This window comes from Orbicella faveolata, unplaced genomic scaffold (genome assembly GCF_042242905.1).
Source record: "Orbicella faveolata isolate gen_17 unplaced genomic scaffold, um_ofav_v1 contig_47, whole genome shotgun sequence".
NCBI lineage: Eukaryota > Metazoa > Cnidaria > Anthozoa > Scleractinia > Merulinidae > Orbicella > Orbicella faveolata.
Window position 1 is genome coordinate 2,501,878 of NW_028301577.1, and position 17,822 is coordinate 2,519,699.

General features: G+C 38.4%; 2 protein-coding genes across 2 annotated transcripts; one reads left to right on the top strand and one right to left on the bottom strand.

Moving 5' to 3' along the window:
• Positions 1–816: 816 nt before the first annotated feature.
• On the bottom strand, positions 817–9,093 carry LOC110059944 (sphingomyelin phosphodiesterase-like). The gene is made up of 13 exons (XM_020766659.2): positions 8,540–9,093; positions 7,391–7,514; positions 7,186–7,286; positions 6,795–6,866; positions 5,625–5,725; positions 4,873–4,983; positions 4,131–4,211; positions 3,769–3,856; positions 3,165–3,343; positions 2,977–3,073; positions 2,576–2,662; positions 2,215–2,309; positions 817–1,817 (listed from the first exon to the last, which is right to left on the bottom strand). The coding sequence occupies exons 1-13, from the start codon at positions 9,002–9,004 to the stop codon at positions 1,646–1,648; spliced, it is 1,773 nt and encodes a 590-aa protein (XP_020622318.2). The 5' UTR covers positions 9,005–9,093; the 3' UTR covers positions 817–1,645.
• Positions 9,094–9,155: 62 nt separating this feature from the next.
• Positions 9,156–17,422, top strand: LOC110059947 (uncharacterized). The gene is made up of 4 exons (XM_020766663.2): positions 9,156–10,400; positions 14,339–14,740; positions 15,144–15,275; positions 16,651–17,422. Exons 1-4 carry the CDS (start codon positions 10,325–10,327, stop codon positions 16,941–16,943), a joined length of 903 nt encoding a protein of 300 aa, XP_020622322.2. The 5' UTR covers positions 9,156–10,324; the 3' UTR covers positions 16,944–17,422.
• The last annotated feature ends 400 nt before the right edge of the window (positions 17,423–17,822 follow it).

Sequence of the window (17,822 nt, forward strand, 5' to 3'; positions counted from 1 at the left end):
GAGGGAGGGTTGTCTCGAGTAACCAAGACCATATAAATGGGGCCCTAACATCCTCGCAAAGCGCGAAAATACACTGGGTACGATGTGAGAAGGATCAAAGGGCGTGGCCGAGGTGCGAAAAGGTAAGGACCGGTAAGAAAAGGACCAAATTGTAATAATATAACAGTAAGAACAGATCAGCCAAATCAGCTAACAATAGCCGAACAAAACGTTCAGGAAGGTTGAGTTGCTCATATTTCCCGATTTTCGGTTTGAAAAACAAATCTATAGATACTGGATTTATCTCGCTGGAGAGAGAAAGATGAGAAGTAAATCTCCGTTTCCAAGGATATGCAAGGGTATGGCGTAAACTTCCTAGTCCAGCCTCTCGACTGGTCAGCGCTACCTCCATGTTTTTCCTGGTCAAAATGTGCCGACACCTGGGGTGGGGGGATGAGGCCGATAAAAAAACAAACTAAAATACATATCTTGTAATCATCTCTCTTTTTTTCTGACAACTGTAACAGAGTAACCATCCAAGACGACCCAACACCTCAGCGGATTTAGTTTCAGACCTGGCACGTGCACGCACACTACTGACAAACATCAGTTTTCACGGCGTTAAAGTTGAAATTGCTAAATTTGAGAGACGCTGATGGCCTAAGGTCCTCATAAACGGACCTTTTACATTTAATCTGTATGTTTTCTCGTCCGTTTTTGTATGTTATTTTGTTTATTTTTTTCGTAAGTGAAAGATTATCACACAACAAACCTCAGTTTCTCTATCTATGAAATTGGCTGTCTTACTCCAATAGCCCCTACGACTATCACAGCAGCCAGCACTCTGATTAATTTTATTCTTTTCTACATAAAATGAATGTTTTTATTGCAAGACTTAACTCTGTACACAGTAAGTAACTGGCATTTCACCTTTTATTAGCTATAAACTATTCCACTATTCTACAGGTATATACAAAGGTTTACAAAACCCGTCCACTGGCATACGTAGGGACAATAATGCCTTTTGGGAATTACAAAAAAATGATTGAAATTTTTTATCTGGATTTTGCTACAATTTCAGTCACATGCAAGAAATAGCGATGTCCATAGATATAACACTCGCTCCAAAGATCATCTTAGACTTCCAACAGTAAAACGGAACTGGGGTAAACAGAGAACTTGTTATCATGCCTTTAAAGACTGGAATGCCTTGGACAGTGACTTGAAGAACTCTGACACCATATGTCAGTTTAAAAGTAATTTTTTTAAATCTATTAGTCTATAATTTACTTTTGTATTTTTAATATATTTTTTAATTTGTGTATTTATTTTTTAATAATTTAATGTTATTTTGGATTGGGACCTTTCTGTAGATCACCTACGGGTGAGAAAGCTTCCCGTTAAAATATCATTATTATAAACAGACATTCTAGAAGAAATCCAGTGCACTAATTTCTCAATAAGTTACTAACTTAAGTAAATAATTCAAACACTTGGCAAAATAGATATTTCTAGCAATTTTTTATGCTGGACTTTGATAATGGGCACCGCATACTATTGCAAATTATTTTTTCAACATTCTACAGTACCCTCAAGTCAGTAACTCTTTTTCAATTTCAATGGGATTATTTGCATACAATTAAATATAAGTTAAACGAGATTGCTGCTAACAGACATCTAAAGACTGCTCAAACAATTGCCTCTTTTCTTCTGAAAACGTTTCTTGAACAAGGGTGCAGGCACTGTTGTCATGGGAGCGCCCAGTCATCACTCGACACAGCATATTCTCACGGCAGCTGGCATCACATGAATGATTAGGTGCAGATTTCCAGAAATATCTGCCACAGAGAAGATGGATATGAATAAATAAATAGTTATGTCATCTTTCACTAATTAATACCAATTATAATTCCCACACTGCAAATGTTGAAAAAAATAACTCAAGTTACACATTAGAACTTTAAAATTTGAAGTACAAATAAGAACATCAGTTTTCATGGCTTTAAAGTTGAAATTGCTAAATTTGAGAAAGAAAATGCACAGCAAAGTTCCAATCAACAGAAAGCACCCTCATTCCCTTCAGATTTTGTGTGTTTAGCTCACAGGTACTAATGCTGTGTGTTATGTTCAAAAGTACATAGATCTGGATCTCGTTTTAGTACTAATTATTGCTGCAGGACCTCATTTGTAGTCAAATGCACAAACATGACATGTTGTCTTTCCTGTCCAACTTACTTGTAGAATGTATTGAAGAGGGTGGTATTAGTTGCCATGCGATGAACCAAGTCATTCCAATCTTTAGGTAAAAGTGATGGCATATCATAAGCCTCCTACAGGTGACACAGAAAAACGTTAACTATTAACATATGAATAGAAATCTGGGCCTAAATAGTTAACAGGTGTAAATTAAGTGTACTAAGATATAGTTCAGGCAAGTTCAACCAGCAGTCAAGTTATTGCAGGTCCTATTTTTCGAAACTGTGTACATTAAAATATTTGGTTGTCCACAAGAGAAAAATAAAATTCTATCCACCTGTATCAACATCTGCTACTTGTACATGTATAGCCAAATCTAAGCGCACTGTTTATAAATTACCTTAGCTGAATACTCCAGTTTCCACTGTAAATTCCCCTTGTTTGCTTCATCAAGGTCCAGAATGTACGTTTCATGGTTCAATACAACCTTAACAAAAATACAAATTCTTTTAGAGAGGAAACAACTTTAAACCAAAGTTACAGATTATATGCATGTAAGCTACTACATGTAGTTTTAAAATCCATGTAATGCAACTTCAGAAAATCACTAACATTTTTAAGAGAAAGGTTACATTGTGGGAGCATCAGACTATTGCATATTTTGCAAAAGATCTACACCTGTAATAGGAGCTTTAAAGAGAGGAGGAAGACCTAATATACTTTTTACATTTTATCGCTGCTGATTTGCACACATTGTGATAACATCAATAGCATATTACTAATTGAAAAGACTCTCTATACCCTGGAGCTGTTTGCATAATCTCCATCAATGTCATAAATCCTGTAGCCTGGGTTGTGGCCTTGATAGGTTGTAACACTTGGTCCAATGAAGGCAATACTGTCAAGAAAACCCAGAGATTTATATAAATGTCATCATTAGTAATGAACAGATACAACAATTATTCAAAGGAATATTGTTGTATTCTTACTTTGTGGGTGTTTTCCTTGTCTTCTCATCATAAAAGATTTCAAACTCATCAGCATGAGTGTGAGCAAAAAACTGTGCTGTTACAGTGCTCTGGTAGCGGTTCACGATCTTGTAATAATTCCAACTCCAGGGTTTGAGGCAATCTGAGTTTCCCGGAAGAATATGACCGATAATATGAACCTGTAAATACATAATACAAAAATCTGTAGAAATATTTATTCATGCATGATTTGTAACTTCTTACTCAATGTACATAAATAATTATGATGCAACCTCAATTTTTTTAAAGTGTTTAACATGTTTTAATATTAATATAATTCACTTACGAGCAGAAGATAATACAATGTTTATTTATTTGGTTTTTTACTTAATCTCTTGGTCTTAACATTATATGACACTTCTAAGTACTAGTATAGTTGAACCTCCTGTAAGTGAACACCCTTGGGACCTGAAAATCTTGTTCAAAAGAACACATTTGTTGCACAAGTCATCTGACTAGGAGATGTGGCTGCTTTCAGTTGACTTACTGAGGTTAAAAATGCAGTGTTTACATGTTAATTAACACCTCTGCGGTGTTGACTTAGGACTCAACAGAAAACACAGACCTTTTCGCCATTATCTTCAGCTTCCTGTAATAAGTCTATCAACCACTGGAGTTCTTGAGCAGGGTCGACATTGTTGATTAAGAGCCACCTGGAAAACACTAACACATTACTACATACATCTACAAATAATTTTGAGATCCAAGCACTAATTACTTATATTCAAATGCATGGTTTTTAATACATGCACACATAACCCTTAAATGAAGAATTGTACCACTGAGTTTCTCAACTGTACAGAGGTACATACAAATTAATACATGTAGTATTAATAGTTATATTTGGATGTTGAAATAACCAAACATTTCATACAAATATTAATCCTATGAGTTACAATAACAACAACAACAACAAAATTAACAGACCAGTTCAAATTGTTACAGTAGTTCATGTTGAGTGACACTAATCTCAATCCTTTTGATAAATACACTGTATAGTAACCTCCCCTATAATGAAAAAATAAAAAAAAATACTTAGAAACATAGTGACTACATGTACATGTATAAACGTGCATTAAAGTTCACATACAGGCCAACATTACCCACACCACGGAAGCTTACATTATTTAATGTATTCTAGTTCCCAAGAAGCACAAAGTGATAAGAAGTAAAGCACTGTGTACTCATATTGTTACCCACAAGGGAGGCTGGCCCTTTGCAGCTCAACCCACCCCCACCCCCCCACCCCCCCCCCCCCCCCAGCATTTTAACTGATATCTGTAATAGTTGGCAGGCACCGTTGTATACCTCAGGGTGGAAACATAATACCGGGGTTCTGACCCTGAGCAAAAAATGAAATTTCCAAAATATAAATTACAATGGTGTCGAGTTGTAACTGTAAAAAGTATTAAAAAATGTAATTACCTAATTCCTGTTAAGACTTGTTGGAAAATTTGATAATTCATTTTAAGGAAAGCAAGTAAACTTTTTGAATAGCCAGGTCTGTAACCCTTAATTTGATAGCAGATTTGAGGGTTCTGTCAAAGTCAATGTAACTGCAAAGTGTTGCAGTGGACTAGAGATCCCCTGAAAGTACAATTAAAGGTAACCTTGAGATGTCAGTTACATAAGGCTGAAACATCTGCAATGATTACTGATATCAACTTACTTTTTCACTGTTTGTAAAGCATCATCTGGTAACCAGGTCTTCCAGTGGTCAACTAAAGAGTCCCTCAGCCACTGGTTTGAATTGGCACCAGTGATGAATGGAGGGGGAAAGCTGTGCATCAATTAATGGACAACACAAACAATTAGTAGTTTGTATAGTGTGATCGTCTGGGTGAGCATAGTGACAAAAAGAACTGTTGTTGGTGACTGACGTTTCAACAACCTGAACAGATCGAATTCAATCATCTTCAGAGGAAACTGAATCGTTAGCAACAATAGACAGATCGACACCAACCAATGACTAATGACAAACTTTACAAAAGTCTTTCAACCAATACCATCATGGCTAACCTGACCAATCACTTACAACGGACCAGACTTACATGTATAACACCATCGACTGACAAACACTATTCACTTGACTCTGAAGATGACTTCCGCTCAGGTTGTCGAAACATCAGTCACCAATGACAGTTCTTTTCATCCGGACGATCACACTATACGAACTACTGATACTCCTGGGTTCAAACCATGTACTATAAACAATTAGTTTTACTACCTACCCTGGGTCAAACATGTAAGTTAAAAAATAGTCTTTTCAAACAAGTGCATAATTAACTTCATTACAACACAACTAACTCAACACTGTAGAGATCGGACATTAAACTCCACTATAGCTGGGACATTTAAACTTGACAGGTGTTTTTGTTTCGGCTATTGTCACAGCAACAAAACTTGTTTCAAAACATGTACCTATTCACTGGAGCACTTTCATGATTGCCAACTGCAGGAAACACTTTCAGTCCAGGCAAATATTTTTCCAAAAGTTTGGTGGCATAGTCTAAGGCCTTTAACTGTAGGAGGAAAAATATAATACAATTTTAACAATTTTATTAACCCTCAGACATACAAGGGGGAGGGGGGGGGATGAATGCAACCCTCCCCTCCCCAATAAGGTTTTTTCAAAGTTTTGAAAAGATGATTTACTCTAAGGGGTTGAAACTTTCAGTAGCTGTTCCCCATTCTCTACGGAAATTTTGACATGTCAATTGTCTATCCATCATTTTTGACATTGCCATGGCAACCACCAAATTCCATGTACATCTGACCAAAAATCAGCTTTTTTGACATAATTCTGTAGTTTTTTCCAGTTTTCTTCATGAAATAGCAGAAATTCACGAATTTGTACATTTCGTAAGCATTCTGGCTTGAATTTGTCTTAATTTCCTTTATTTCTTGACTTTTTTTGAAAAAAGTGAAATCCAAGATGGCAGTCCAAGATGATGGGTCAAATGATGTCATTACCAACAAAAATGGTATCATCTTGTAGAGCAAGCTCGGGGCTATCTAATCAATGTAAATTTATTTCGCTCTGCCTTAACAGAATGAAAACCAAGAGGGGGGATTCTATCCACCCCTCCATCCCCCTTGTACCATGCTGGGGGTATGAGTTAGCTTGCACACCCAAAGGTTAATGTGTTGATTTAAAAATCTAGCAGAGGGGAATCGTCTTTGCTAATAGGGGACACTTGAGATAACTAAAAAAAAAAATCAACTTTCACACTAAATAATTGCCTAACAAAATTGATCACAAAACTTTACACAAGGTACATATACATGTAGAGGGATAAATTATATCTCTCTACCAGGCTTTCACATTATGGTTTTCACCATAAATGGTGACTACATGTAAACCAGTATTTTTGGTCGCTAAGAATGAAATGTTAGTCACATTGACAACAATACCACTGGTCGCAATCTCAAGCCCTGTTTCAGGAATACACCTGATGTTTTGGTTTTTTTAAAATTTATTCTATAAATCCACCAGATGAAGATTAAATTTATCTGGAGTGGTGGATAGCATTACCCATCATAATGTATATAATTTATATGACAATATTTATGACATGCTGTAAACTGCACCTGGTCTGAACGTGACTGGTTCCAAATATTATGTGCTGGAATATCTCCTGTCCATAGAGCATAATCAATATCCTGTAAACCAGCAGTCAAATTATCATTTCAATGTGGCCAAAGGATATACGAAATAAAAAAAATAAGATGAAGGAGAAAGCTTGTAATGAAGTCTGCACACTATGATGATCAATAGCTGAAATGTCTCCAATAAATACAATGCACATTGCTACCAGGACACTCACAGCACATTATCAACACAACACATCTATACAAGTTCAGTGTACTTGAACAGATGATGCACATGCACTCTCAAATTAAACTTTCTACCAAATGAGAATTATATTTGACCAAAATACTATACACTGTAAAAATAAGAGAGAGATATATTGATTATTACCTGATGAGTGTTGTTGATGTGCTGGAGCATATTCTCAAATGTTATTGGTGGAATATCACATGAATAGTCCCCATACTTGCCTGCTTTTCGTTTTCCAGGTGCTAAAGCAAAACAACATCACAATATTAAACAATGAGTTAATAAATGTTCCAATGAAATGGCCTGAAATTTTTAAGACTGATTTGGAAAATGGAAACATACATACCAGGGGGGCTATCATTACTGCGGCAACACAGTGGCTCACCACAGTCTGGGTTGCTTCCCTCTTTATACAGATGATCAAGATGGATGTCAGAGAACTGCAGGACACGGGAAACTGGTGAACCAGGCTGAAATGGGAAATAATTAAAGGTGTAAATGCATATGTGGATCTAGTGTTATTAAGACAAAATAACTGAAATAAAGTTGAACCTCGACTGAAAGTCACCTCTCCACAATGGCCACTTTTTATGTCCCTGTGGACAGTCCAGACATTCACTCTTATTTTAATTTTAACAATGGTCACCTCTCCACAGCAGCAATGACCACTAAAGCACCTCCCTTCTGATAAAATAACCTCTTACATATTTATATGCTGCAACAAGTATAAAAAAAAAAATGCTGCATCCCCCAAAACAAACAGGTGTCACATCCCTACCTCCCCATTATAACCACCTCTCTACAACAACCACTTTTCTCTGTCCCCAAGATGCTCGTTGTCAAGAGGTTCAACTGTATAGATATCATAACCACAAAGAGCATGAAGTTTATGTTTAAATTCTTCGCATATTGCATTCAAAAGTTGAAAAATAATTTGTACCAAATGTTTGTGTAGCTGGGTGGCAAGAGCTGCTTGTTTGTACAAGTGTGATGGTTTTCGACAGGAAATATGTTGTTTAGTATCCAATGTATTTCTCTCATGTATCTCTAAATTTGCTATTTAAATAATTTATGGCACTTTACCGGACAAAAAGTGTTTCAGTTGCCAGGAAGTGGAAAATTGTGGAATGGACTACACAATGAAATTAAAAAACTCTCCATATTTACATTTTTAAGACTTCCTTAGGCAGCTATTGTTAACTTTCATGTTGCTTTTCTTTCGTTTTTATTTTGATCTTTGATCTTTGATCACAGCAGTTGAAAGCAGCCTTTATTTGTAGAGTTGTATGACTGCGGTTCAATAAAGATGAGATTACATTTTGGAATGAACCACGCCAAGTCACCAGTCACCTGATTTGGATATCTCATGATCTATGTAACAAGAGCACAGCTAACTTTCAATGCAAACAGTGAGCTCTAATGTACCAAGGAAATCTTTCAGTATCATTACGTAACTGTTAAATATTGCATAAAAACTTAAATGCTTGATCCTTACCTTTGGGGGCGGGACAGGCTTCACAGGCGGCTTTTTACCAGGCACTGTTATATTCCAAAATTCGTCAGGATCCCTTCTGTGAGCGCAAGTTGGTCCAAACAAGCTGCCACAAACCTCTGAAGGGTTCAGGAAAACTTTGTCGGTAACTGTCAACACTTCAGTTCGAAATTCTAATATGACCTGGGTACATACTCGATCGTCCTCTATCTTCAACTCTTTACAGATCTTCTGTGACACAGAAACCACTTCATCCTCTATTTTGTTTGCCAGGAAAGTGGCTTGAGCCAGAAGAGATAGCAACTTACAAACTTCGCAACTGTCACTTGACAAGACTTTCGTCTTTATTTCGCTATCCAAACGCTTGAGCCAAGCTGTAAAAGCATTGGTTTCCTCTAATGGCTTCGAAAATGAACTCAGAGAGAAGGAAAGCACGACGAAACACACTAAAAAAGGTTTGGAAGCCATGCTGAGTCCAATGAGCGGCTCGAAAATGAGAGAGGACAGAAAACCGAAACTACCATAAAAGCCAAACTATGGATGCCATTGTGGGAGTTGTGGAGGTGTGTTGATCATACGATTTTCACGTGACTAAACAAAAGTGTGCCCGCACTCCTTATGGACTGAAGATCATATTTCACTGAGCACGGACATGGTGTAACATTCATATAGTGTTGCTGCATTATAACGTCATTGTGCAAATGATGTCTTTTGACTACTACCTGCTGACATTAAAACGACTTGTGAAACTTAAGCATCTCTGTAAATATCCAGTTCTGTGGGTGTACTTTGTATTGAAAGAGAAATTGACTTTTCGTGGTTTTCTTGAGTTTTTATAAACTTGCCTCACACAAAAAGTATTTTATCATCGGAAACTGCACCGCTTAGTGACAGATATTATAGACAAAGATTCCTCTATTGGCGGCGTAACACTACATATGGCTGCCATATGACTCGTGTGGCTACGGGATCTATTGCATCCGCAAACCATTCAGGATGTACCTACTGCAGCCAAACCTCATAACATGCCCGTGGAACAATGGGCAGAGGCGACCGCTCCCCACCCCTCCACCCACCCCCAAAAACATAATTAACGGTAATCAGAAGAAAATCAGAATAAATCTAGATTATTGAGAGATTCGTACGTTAATATTACAATCCCCGCTGTCGCCGTTATGGTCGCCAGGTCACCAAACGCAACTCGCTATCAGTGACGTCACCTATTGTCATTTATATGCAAGCCAGAGAACTATTGGCTGGTGAGACAACGAGTTCTATTGTTTAACCTTTTGTACATTTAAATAACAAAAACAAAGTTTGTAAACAGATATGTTCCCTGTAGGTAAACCAAATCAGGGTGTCCCTAAGGACTCTTTCCCAACTGACTAAGCAAAAGCCTAGCCTAATCGTAGTGATTTGTCGTTAAGTGTAATTGCAATTTTGAAATAATTGCAATATCTAAAGAGAAAAACAGCATCAAATTTATCGAGTTTTCTTATTCAACGACACCAACAACGCCCCACTACTAGTTTGAGGTGCGTCAGCTTCTGTGACACTACTCACGCTAAATAACCTGTCTTCATTTTAATTAGGTATTCAAAAGTTGCCAACACCTGCAATATCTTTTGTCAATATGCTCCAGTAAACTAGGAATTTATAATAAGCCCTGGGCATAATTTCAACCTTCTCATTGTGCCTCGGCTTCACCAAGAGCCCTAACTTTTGGGAAAATACAATAACGTGTCATCCCTCATTAGCTGTAATTCAAAGCTGAGGCGATAAAACGATATGGATCTTACTAAACTGGGAGGATTCATGATTCTTCTGAAGTCAGTTGGAACTTTATGGATAAACGAAAAGCTGGGTGAGTAAAAATAATTTAGACTACTGTGAGGTGAAACTCCTCAGCTCCAAGTCGGTGTGAGGACCCTGTAGGGTGCGAGATAATTGCATTACAATATGTAGGCAAAATTTGCTTTTATTTTAGATGAGGCTCAACAAATTACATGACTGTATCTCTTAACGAAAACACGATACGACAATAATGTTTGCCGGTCATGCTTTTCGCTCTTGAATAAATTTATTTATTTTATCACGTGATCTTAAAACTGAAGGCAACGTTTACTAGTTAAATATTAACTACCGCTGCATCCTTGGTATTTAAATTTCAGAGCCGTTATTTTCTTTACATTATGGTAATCGCCCTGAGGAGGACTAGTGTTGCTAGTTTTTGACCTTCTTCTTTAGTACCAGTCTTGCAATCAATTTCGTTTTATTCACCGTACAGTTGGTGCCTTCGTCTTCATTTTGGTGCATACGGCCAAGGATCATTACAGTAGTTTGGATAAACGATGTTTGTTTGCGTCCTTAGTTTGAAAGTTGAACTTGCGTTCAGCGTATACGGTGTTCTGAACATCTTAACACTGGACCCAACCTGTAAATCTACGTTTCCCCTTGTAAAACTGGAAGGGACTGGAAAACGAAACTCTGGCATCTGCGGCAAAAACCAAACAAACCTGACTGCGTTCTAGAAATACCTGGCTACACGCTCTTCAGGAAAGACCGGCAAGGAACCAAGAAGGGCGGCGGAATTCTCGCCTACGTCGCTGACAATCTAGAAGTCGAAAGAATTACAAGCCTGGAAGAAATGGATCTAGAAACCGTCTGGTTACAAGTCTATCCCTATAAATCAAATCGCCCGATACTCACAGGAGCTGTTTATCGCCCGCCTTCTTCAACGGCGGACACGGATGCCAAACTGGAGCTTAACATTGAAACAGCTTATTTAAGAAACCAAGAAATGTATGTGTTTGGAGACTTTAATATAAACTTCTTGGATACATATGTCTACAAACATCATCGATTAGCGAAGACACTAAAAAGCCTAAATTTAAGCCAACTCGTGCACAAAGTTACACGTCCCGTGAGCTCAACTTGTCTCGACCATGTCTACACAACGCATCCTGGTTTTGTTACTGAAATCAAGAAACCAAGAAATGTATGTGTTTCAGCTTGTAATTCTTTCGACTTTTAGATTGTCAGCAACGTAGGCGAGAATTCCGCCGCCCTTCTTGGTTCCTTGCTGGTCTTTCCTGAAGAGCGTGTAGCCAGGTATTTCTAGAACGCAGTCAGGTTTGTTTGGTTTTTGCCGCAGATGCCAGAGTTTCGTTTTCCAGTCCCTTCCAGTTTTACAAGGGGAAACGTAGATTTACAGGTTGGGTCCAGTGTTAAGATGTTCCTTTGTTTTTGATGATTTAAACGATGTTTTGATTACAATGGAAACAATGCTAAATGACGTTTTGGACAGGCACATTCCACTAAAATCTAAACGCGTCAAGAAACCGAACCAGCCAGCTTGGATGACTAAAGAGATCTTGTCGTCTATGAAAACAAGAGACAAGCTGTTGAAAACGGCGCGAATTTCAAATCTGCCTGCAGACTGGGAACGCTATACGCATGCAAAGGGTAAAACTACAAGTCTCATCAAAAAAACAAAGAGAAGTTTCTTCCGCTAGAAAATCGACGAAAACAAAGGAAATCCAAAAGGAGTTTGGCAAGCACTCAAAACATTAAGTGGGACTAGTAAACCTCGAGTTCGCATCGATGAATTAAACACAGGAAACAACATCATTAGTGACGAAGCTTCCATTGCAAATGAGCTTAATCAGTACTTCGTAAACATCCTAGATCAAATTGGCAAGGAAAACGACGCTGGCGTAGAGTTTGATGACACCAAGCTGAAAAATTTTGTCTCTTCGCGATTGAATGATAATGTGGCTTTCAACATCCCTCCAATAACGCCTAAGCAGATCATTGACACCATAGGGAAAATCGCTTGTAACAAGGCCTCTGAGCACGATGGCATAAGTATTCGTGTACTCAAAATTATTGCACCAGCGTTTGCAAGTCCATTATGCAAATTGCTGAACCTTTCAATATCGACAAACAGTTTTCCAGACCGTTGGAAAGTAGCAAAAGTTACACCATTGCACAAGGGTGGCGCACGAAACGATATCAACAATTACCGCCCGATATCAGTTTTACCTGTCTTTTCGAAGATTATCGAAAAACACGTAGCCAGCTGTCTTCTTAAGTTTTTACATGACAACATGTTATATGAGTATCAATCAGCCTTCAGGTCAGGTCACTCTACAGAAACAGCTCTAATCAGACTTACGGATCACATCCTGAAAAACATGGACAATGACGAAGTGACCGGTCTGGTATTTATAGATTTTCGTAAAGCTTTTGATGTTATAAATCACGAACTTCTTCTAAAAAAGCTGTCTATTTACGGTGCAAGCCCTCCGTCTGTTGCCTGGTTTCAATCGTACCTGTCTCAGAGAAAGCAATTTATTACATTAGGGAAAACCACATCTGAACAGCTGACTATCAGACAGGGCGTTCCCCAAGGATCAATATTGGGACCAGTGCTCTTCCTCCTGTGTGTCAATGATATGCCTCTAAACGTTCACAAGTCAACTATGGATATCTATGCAGACGATACCACCTTGTCTTTAAGCTCAGACTGGAAAGCTATTCCTGCACTAAACAAATCATTAACAAAGGACTTGACAGAAGTTGAGAAATGGGCTAGTGAAAACAAAATGTTTATAAATACCAAGAAAACCAAAGCGTTGTTGGCTACGGGAAAGCGTCTGCGCAGACGTATAACCCATGACGCAGGAAAATTTGAAGCTAGGATGCAAAATGCAGAAATTGAACAAGTTGGTAGCCATAAACTTCTTGGAGTGATAATCGACGAGAACCTAACTTACGAAGCACATGTTGACGAACTATGTAACAAACTTTCAAAACGAATTGGTCTTCTACGCCATATAAGCTGCTACTTGAAAAAGAATCAAAAATTGATCTACTATAACGCAGTAATCAAACCACTCTTCATGTATGCAAGCACAGTATGGACATCGTGTAACAAAGAGGCACTCGAGAGAGTTCTCCGTATGCAAAAACGGGCTGCGCGTATTATTCTTGCAGCACAACGTACTAGTCGAACTGTCACTTCATTTAATAAGCTAAACTGGATCCCCTTTTACAAAGAAGCTTATATAAATCGATGTGCACTGGCCTACAAAAGGATAAACAGAACTTTACCTGAATACATGAACACATCTTTAAGGAAAAACTCTGACGTCCATTCGAGAAGTACTAGAAATTGTAATTTAAATTTATTATGCCCCTCTCACAGAAACGCCTCTGAGGGAGGACGCACTGTCGCCGTCAGAACTATTAAAGATTGGAACAGTTTACCCCGGTCTTTAAAAACAGAGAAGTCCGTTAAATCGTTTAAGGCTAAATTATGTTATACTATTCTTAACTCTCAGAAAACTAATGGAATTTTTTAACTCTTATTATTCGTAGTATGTTTGAAATTGTAAGTCCAGTTTATTATTTGTAACCATTTTTAATAGTAACTTAATTAAGTATTTTATTGTACTGTAATTAATATCGTATTTTAGCATTTTATTGTAAATAATATATTTTTAGCATTCTAATTATTTTAAGCTGAGGGCCCCAAGTTTATCAGTAACTTAAGTTACTGTCACGGGTCACCCTCATTAAATAAAGTCTTTCACTTCACTTCACTTCACTGAAAATTGACCAGATTCTAAGTATTTAGAAGTACTAGGACCGCTATTCATTTAAAGGATAGCTATGACGTTAATAGGCATATTGAATACACAGCAGCTGTTACAATCGTTTTATTTTTAATCAATATCGACGGACCCCTCGTTTTTTTCCCTCTCAAACTGAGTCGTGTGAATTTCTTTCACTGCTTAGGTTGTCCAAAGGACTGGAAAAGATTTGAGAACTCATGCTACATGTCACCCAGAGTAGCGGCTGATTGGTTTGGTGCTCAAACAAACTGCAGCACTTACAATGCTCATCTGGTCACAGTTTCATCCCGAAGTGAAAATTCGTTTCTGATCCGAGAATTTATAACAAAACAACACAAAAGCAGGCATTTTTGGATCGGTTTACAGAGAGCTCCCTTCGATGACTCGATTTGGGTCTGGGTCGATGGATCCCGATTGACATTCAGGGACTGGTATTCTGGGCAACCCGACAATTATCGCCAGGAGGAGTACTGTGGGGAAATGTATGTTCTGTATGTACGTTCCGGGGTGGTGAAGTGGAACGATTTGAACTGCTCCCAGGCCTCGAGATTTATTTGTGAAAAAGGTAAGCCATGTTGTTCATTTTTTTTTTTAATAGTTTGAATCTCCCGCGACAAGCTCCGTAACAATGACGGGAGACAGGGCAGGAAGCAGGACCGGTTGGGAGCTGGTATTCTAAGAGGGTGGGAAAATGGTAGAATAGTAAAAAAAAAAAAATCGCTGTTTTGTGTTTTGTGGGGAGGAAGCAACTAACGGTGGCTGAAAAAAAAAAACCTCCCCCATATTAAAGCACTTCTCGTTTTTCTCCCCCGATAATGCTGTGTTCAAAAAAGTTTGAGCTCAGTCGACTCTTAAAATATCGATCCATCAAATTGCATTACGAATCTCAGAGGGTCCAAAGACATTTTGGCAGACCATGACTCTGTACTATCGACGCCTTAAATGATAGTATATATTTTTTCTAACAGAGCTTATTGGCCTGCCATCATGCTCCAAAGATAATGGAGGTTGTCAGCACTTATGTCTGTGGGCGTTTGATCGTCGTGTTTGTAAATGTAAAGATGGCTTTATCTCTGAAAAGGATGGATCTGTATGTTTAGGTGAGTGAAGATTCATTTTACACAATACAATTCTGAATCAGATCATCAACAAAAATTAAGGGTTCCGTGAACAAAAAATTAAAACGTAAGGTAGAGTAAAATTTACTCGAATACTCCATCTTAAGGGCAATTTATCTCTGTCTTTCGTGCTCAAAACGTTGGACAATCTGTACATAAGATCGTAGCGTTCCCAAGATAACGATCAATGGCTTAATTTGGAGAATGAGAATGCTGTCTCGGTGAAGAATTGGAACAACCTTTTTTTTTGTCTGCCCCGGTAGAGCCTTTGTTAAAAACCTGTTAACCCTATTACAAAGCGGTCTTATCTGGTGATGTAACACCTTATAGTGAGAACTATCTGTAGTCTTACTATTACGAACAAAATAACTGACTTTCCTGTGATGGAATCAGTGGCCTGGAACAACAATGAGTTCATTGGCAGTCAATGGCGGTTTAGGATTTGTAAACTAAAGATTAGATCATTTGTTTAGAGACTAGCATTAAAACAGGTGATTTGTAAAATGTCATTCGGTTACACCCCCGATGGTGGGACACCGGATAGCACTATCCCGTCTTGGGTTATGTTTTTAGTACGTTCTGGTTACGTGTTCTTGGATTGAACTCTACTCGGTTGAACCCAAGTTCTGTTATTTCTTGGTCTCCGAAGATTTTATCTGATGTAAAAGATCCTGGCCTCCCTAACTCCCCTCTGAAGCCAGAGAGTTTCTCCGGCCAAGTTTTAGAAAATTTGTTTTCCCAGACCAAAAACCTATTATCGCATTTCAACTGAGTTTCAGCTTTGAAAATATTTATATCTAACGGAAATCAGTTTTTGCCGCCAGTGAAAACTCTTCGATTAAAATCTTGCCAACGTATCAAAAGTGGAGTCGCGGTAGCCCCATGGTTAGCGCACTCAACTCCGGATCGAGCGGTCTGGGTTCAACTCCTGGCCGGGGACATTGTGTTGTGTTCTTAGTCAAGACACTTTTCTCTAGCTCTCACTGCGATTCCTCTCTCCGCCCGGTTGTTTAAATGGGTACTGGCGAATTTAATTCTGGGGAAGGGGGTAACCCTGCAATGGACTAGCATCCCATTCGCGGGCCTGATAGGCCAATTGGCTAGTGTGCAGACTTTAACCCCCACCCCTCCCCCTTCTTAACCAATCCAGCAAAGCTGTTCTTTCCCAGTTGAAGAGAAGGACGTGATGATTCTGGTCATTTCTCACCCCTTCGTGGATCGCCGTATTACTTTATCTATATCGTCGCCGGACTGATCTATACTGATATACTCAGCTCACTACTACCTGGGGTCGGGGGACCCATGGCAACCAGATCTGACCAATATGACAAATGTATAAATGATATTTCTCTTTCAGATCCGAAGACGTTCATGCCTCAAGAAGTTCAACAACAAACGACCTCCACCCTTGGTGTGGTCTTACTCGTCACCCAGTTAATTTCCCTCGTTCTTCTGATCCCAATGGCCTTCGTTCTTGTTTCGTTCTACAGAAAGGTTGCAAAGCAAAGGCGTCGTGATAACATGGAATCACACTCTATAATGATCAATGCCCCAGGAACTAACGAACACAGTTTAGACAATCAAACCTCTCCGCTTACTACCTCAACGTTTGACGATGCTGGCAATGGCCAGGACACTTGTCGGGCGTAAAGCAACTGTTTGACGCAACACTTTGTTTTCAGTGTTGGTTGCGGGTAGTTTATAAGGATTCTTTAATCAATCGCTCGCGCAAGAACGGGCCTGACTTGATGAACAGCCTCGAGTTTAACATTTTGATTCATATCTTTGTTTTGGGGAAATATGTTCAGTATCGTTATTTAAAAAAAGCACTATTGAAACGATCATCATCATCATCAAAAATATTCTGAATTATAAACATTAATGGTGGGATTTATTTTTAGAGTCTTGCACATTGTCATGTTTGAATGTTTTTATGGAACTGTCAACAATGAATTTTTTTTGCATCTGGCTATTAAACTGCAAATAAATTAAAGCCGCTCTGTGATCTAAACTAAATAATAGTGATCTTATAATGTTATTTCTTGACATGGACCAGTAAGAGTTATGACCATACAGATGTTGTCATCAAATGCTTTTATCTATGAATAAATTTTAACGAGTTAGCCCCCGATCGATCGAAACCGCTACCACAAATTAAAGCCTTTTTTTCCATTCTTCGTTTACAACTTTAAAAGAAACCTCAATGCGGATAAAACATTGGAATTCCTTCCTGTCAAATTTTGTAGCTATACACCTGAAATAGAGACTACGAGCATTCCCGATTGGGGTCACCCCCAACGGAAGTTCCCCTACCCTACCCCTTAACCCCGTGGAAGAGTTCCTTCATCTGTTTATATGAAACAGACCGAACAACTTGCGAAAAAAGCAGTCCGATTTTTCTCAATGAGAACCGGAAAAAACTAGTCCAATAAAATTCAGTATTACAATGGCTCTTTTCCAAGAGTTGCTCATCCGCGCACTAAGAATACTTTTCGGCATTTTCTAACCATCTTTGAAGTTCAGCCAAAA